At 37.9% G+C, this 4819-nt stretch overlaps 1 protein-coding gene across 1 annotated transcript in view; it reads left to right on the top strand.

Annotated features, from left to right (window-relative positions):
- The window catches only part of LOC107694749 (dolichyl-diphosphooligosaccharide--protein glycosyltransferase subunit STT3B-like), a 21266-nt gene extending 18499 nt beyond the window's left edge, over positions 1–2767 (top strand). Inside the window, exons 14-17 of the mRNA XM_016494429.1 lie at positions 508–621; positions 709–939; positions 1019–1184; positions 2610–2767. Of these exons, the coding sequence (XP_016349915.1) occupies positions 508–621; positions 709–939; positions 1019–1114 (441 nt within the window). The 3' untranslated portion in view covers positions 1115–1184; positions 2610–2767. The remainder of the gene's footprint in view (positions 1–507; positions 622–708; positions 940–1018; positions 1185–2609) is intronic.
- Positions 2768–4819: the final 2052 nt, after the last annotated feature.

The raw sequence follows: 4819 nt of genomic DNA, 5'->3' as shown, positions 1-4819 counted from the left end.
GGGGCGCTGCGGTGCAAATTCCACTCATGTTTAGTACATGTTAACTCAAAGATTCGTAGAAAAAATATAAACGTTGGACTCTGTGGTCGATTCTGTGTTAAGGTAAGGCATGTTATTCGCAATTATGTATTGTGGCTGGGTTGTTATAGGTCTGTGTGACTCTCGATGTCTTAGGCCTAACTGAACGGAGGAATTATGGTATTCTTCTGTAGCCTGACGACGAGTAACTTTAACCGTTGTTCATGTGAACTCAAAGACAGCCTGATGCTTTGTTTATAGACTATTTGTGGGTGGCTGTTTGTTGTTTCACCTATCAATTCGTGTCGATAAAGTATAATAGGGTAAATCCTGTATAGTGGTTTATCCTATATAGTGCTTGCATAAATCAAGTAGTGCATACACTTGTAGCTGTTATGTATCTTTGTAAGTCATTGTAAGCCCGCGAGCAAGCGCACGAACACTTTCTTGAACAGTTGTTGTTGAGGTGTGTTTGTGTTGTGTGGTCAGGAGAGCGATTTCTTCACGCCGCTGGGAGAGTTCAGGGTGGATAAAGCCGCGTCTCCAGCGCTGCTCAACTCTCTGATGTATAAGATGTCCTACCATCGCTTTGGAGAAATGCAGGTGATTCTGGTCACATGATCTCATTCTGAACCGTGTTTGGCGATCATGTGACCGTTTCGTGTGTCAAACGTGTTCGTCTCTGTTCAGCTGGACTTCAGAACTCCTCCAGGATTCGACCGAACGCGAAACGCCGAGATCGGAAACAAGGACGTGAGGCTGAGGCACCTGGAGGAAGCGTTTACCTCCGAGCACTGGCTCGTCCGGATCTATAAAGTCAAAGATCTGGACAACCGGCAGCCGCTGGAGCGCAAACCTCGAGTCACCAGCACCGATCTCAATCACACACACAAACACACACACTATCACTCCTCCAGGAAGGTACATATTTATGTCTCATCACGTCATTTACGGTTCTTTTCTTGACTTGATATTGTTTTAACGTTGTTGATCTGTGCAGGGCACCAGGAGGAAACGAGGATTCATTAAAAACAAACTTGTTCTGAAGAAAGGCAGAAGATTGAACCGGAAACTGAAGCGAACTGGACTAGACTGAACAGAACCGGATCAGTGAAGATGAAGACTGACTGTTTGATTTCAGCTGGTGCTCTGAAGCTCTAACGCTGGTTATTATCTTTATTTCACTGCTTCATACTTGAATATGTGTTATGACTGAGAATGACAGAGGGAATGCTAACAACAACTTTTTAGACATTTAAGATTAAATCTGAAGGAGGATGAAGATATTGAACCAAAGAGCTCATGTTCTCCTCATATGAAACATTTACACTTGAAAATTACAGTTACACTCAAAAATATTGGGGCCTAAAATTTAAGACTTAAGATTTATGTATTTGAATTGCATATAAAGTGGAGTACACAGTTTTAACAAAAACCAATAAAATGAATGTGATTCATATTTGTCAGTCATACATAAATGAAACAGGTCAGATTTCTGCACTCAAAAAATCATGGCTTACTGTATTATTGCCTATTTGCATCTATTGATTTTATTTAAAGGGTTCATATGATGCTATTTTAAAGATCATTATTTGGTGTATTTGACAGCATCTCCCTGACATGCTGCATCAACACTAACTGCTGTTCCTGAAACCACGCCTTCTTTCTTTGCGTGCACATTTGGGCGGCATTATGCTAATATTTCCACATAGTGATGTAGATATGTGGGGGCGTGTTAGAACGAGCCGTTTTAGGTAGGTGTGGCTGACTCTTAACTTTTATAAAGAATATCTCTTTGGATTTGAGACTTTAGTCTTTGCAATTTTACAGATCTTCTTTATGCACCAAGAGCTTGTAACACTCCAAAGAGAAAGGAAAACTTGAAATCGCATCATATGACCCCTTTAAATAATCATATTTCCAAAGTGCGTGGTGAAAACAATTCCATTTATTTAAAAAAAAAGTATGAACATGGTTAAAATATGACTAGCTGTGGGACAAGCAATATTCAATGAGTTGAAATGACAAACAAATCAGATTGATTGATGATAATCATATAAACCTGGCATTGTGTACTGTATATAAAAGACATTCAGTTTATTAGTACAATTACAGAAATCTTGACCCGTTTCATTTATTATTATGACTGACGAATATAAGTTTATTTGGTTTTGTTAAAACTGTGTAATCCAAATAAATGGAAATTTTATATGCAACCAAATACTGATATTTTATAGTTAGTTTTTTCAGTGTTTCTTTGTGTGTTTTGTTTTGTTTTAGTATGCAATGAATCGATGCAGTAATTATCAGGACTTTTGGACTTTTCCCTGTAACTGTGAATGGGTTTTCTTTTTGTGAATGTTTTACGTGTGATGTATAGCTCAGATTTTATAGTACAGTTTTGTATGCAAACATAGATGAAAATCTCTCACTGCTGCAGCTGCTGATCTCACTGTCACTGATCTGATGCTGCTTCAGTCCTCAGACTTGAACTTTGTGTGGATTTTTATAGTCTTTGAACTCTGTTCTGATTTAATTTTATTTCTCTATAAACGCTTCTATCTCTGTTTGTATTCTTTTGTATCCCATAGAAATGAGGCTGTGAATTGCAGATGCTTGACAGCGAACATATACTGAACAGAAACTGTAAGGATTTTTTTCATGTGCATATCCTCTTGTAAAACGTCATTTTCCTGTTCTGATATATGTTTTTCTTTTGCACAATAAATAAAGACCACAATAAAAATGACCAGATTCTGGTGAAAAAAAAACGAGCGTGCGAGAGCTCTGGTGTCATTTCACCTTTACAAAAACAGTCCATTATGCTGCTTGATATTGCAAACTTTTATTTCTTATCATGTCATTTTAATTCGTTATCATAATCATAAACACTGGTTTGTTTTAGCATTTAACGCACTTTGTTATGTTTGTAATTATTTCCCAAATGAATCGGAAGTCTCGCACATTCAACAGCGTAGCCTTTATTGACGCATTGAGCGAGACCTCACTGTAAATCACTGTTTACTCTGAGAAAAACAAGGCCTGTGCATGGCCTTTTTATTTCAGCACCTTTATGAAGAGGAGTTTACAGTAGGCCTATTTTGATTTTGCAGTGTGTGACAAGTTGTACTCTGAAGAAAACATGCGTCCCTTACAGTATGTTCGCTGTAAGGCTTTAAAGGGGTCATAGGATGCCCATTTTCCACAAGTTGATATGATTCTTTCGGGTCTTAATGAAAAGTCTATAACATAGTTTGGTTAAAATTTCTCAATGGTAGTGTAAAAAACACCTTTTTTTACCCTGTCAAAAACAGCTCTTTTCAGATCAAGCCATTTTTGTAGCATTTACCTTTAAATGTTAATGAGCTCTGCTGACCCCACCCCTCTCTTCCGAGCTGCTCTCAGAGAGACCGTTTACTTTAGCCGCGGATCGGCGCATTCCCTTCAAAAACGAAAGTAACGTTAATCCTCTGCATCTTCAGCGGCTCAGATGTCGGAAGTAAAAGACTACTGTGCTGTTCATTATTACATCCAACAACAAAACACCTCAATCGCTTAGGAGTCATTCTTGTCTACATCTGCTCCAGCGGTGAAACAATGGCGGACTGATGACAGCTCACTCAGGGCGGAGCTAAGGTCAGACACCAGTCCAGTCTGTGCTGAAACGCTACTGTCAATCAAACTATCGTGGGAGGGGCCTGTCTGTGTGATGTCACACAGACAGGCATCTGAGATCGGCTAGATTTGAGAAAGGGGAAAACATTTAACCAAATAAAAAAAAAAAAAACACTGGGTGGATTTTTATCATTATAGGGTGGTTGTGTACACACACTGCCAACACACATTTCAGTTCAAACAACTTTTAAAAGTGCATGTAGCATCCTGTGACCCCTTTAAAATACTTTTTTAAAGCTTCCATAAATACTGTATTCTGGATATATGATTTCCGAAATTTAACAAAAATATAGACTAAAATGTAGCCTAATTGCGAATTAATAATATATAATAATGCAAATTTTGCAAGATATAAACTCACAATTATGAGAAGAAAAGTATGGAAGCCCTGAACTACAACAACAACAACAACAAAAAAAGTTTTTGAAAACCGTTTCTGAAGTTTTTTGAAGAGAAAAGCGTTTGAAGAGAAAAGGTTTGAATGAGAGAACGTTTTTGGATGTGAGAAAAGTTTTTAGAGAGAAAAATTTTTTGATGAGAGAAAAAAGTTTTTTTTGCACAGAGAAAAAATATTTTTGAAGAGTTTTTTTTTTTTTAAGGGAAAAATGAGGACTTTGAGGAAGGGTGTAAGACACTATTTTAGACTATTCTTTTCCACATTGTTTTTTTCATTCAAGTTGCGGTTCAGGGCTTCCAAAATCGCAATTGGGCTATCTTTTATTTATTTAGTTATTTTTTTTAATCCATGGCGGATATAAACTTCCTTATCATGTATCATATCCACCTTATTTTGCAACAAGGCAATAAGCTATTTTTCACAGGTCTGAGCGAAGGCCTCGATTAAAAGTGCATCAGAGGAACGGAACGATGTCTAACCTCTCGGGGAAAATCTCATTTAAAGCAGCACTATGTAACTTTTGGCACTCTAGCGATTAATAAACAGAACTGCACACATCCCGCGGAAGAACATTCCAACCGGAGCTACTTCTCCAAGTTTATGTCTATGGCGATTCACGCAGGTATGTGTTACTCCGCAGCGGTGACGACCCGACCAGGCTACAATAGTCCAAATATAAGTACTTCTTATAAGTGTACCGTAGTGATTCGGAATAAGACAAAAACGCGG

Source organism: Sinocyclocheilus anshuiensis, unplaced genomic scaffold (genome assembly GCF_001515605.1).
Source record: "Sinocyclocheilus anshuiensis isolate Anshui unplaced genomic scaffold, SAMN03320099.WGS_v1.1 scaffold1497, whole genome shotgun sequence".
NCBI lineage: Eukaryota > Metazoa > Chordata > Actinopteri > Cypriniformes > Cyprinidae > Sinocyclocheilus > Sinocyclocheilus anshuiensis.
Note: the sequence above shows the minus strand (reverse complement) of the source record. Positions and strands in the feature narration are given on the sequence as shown.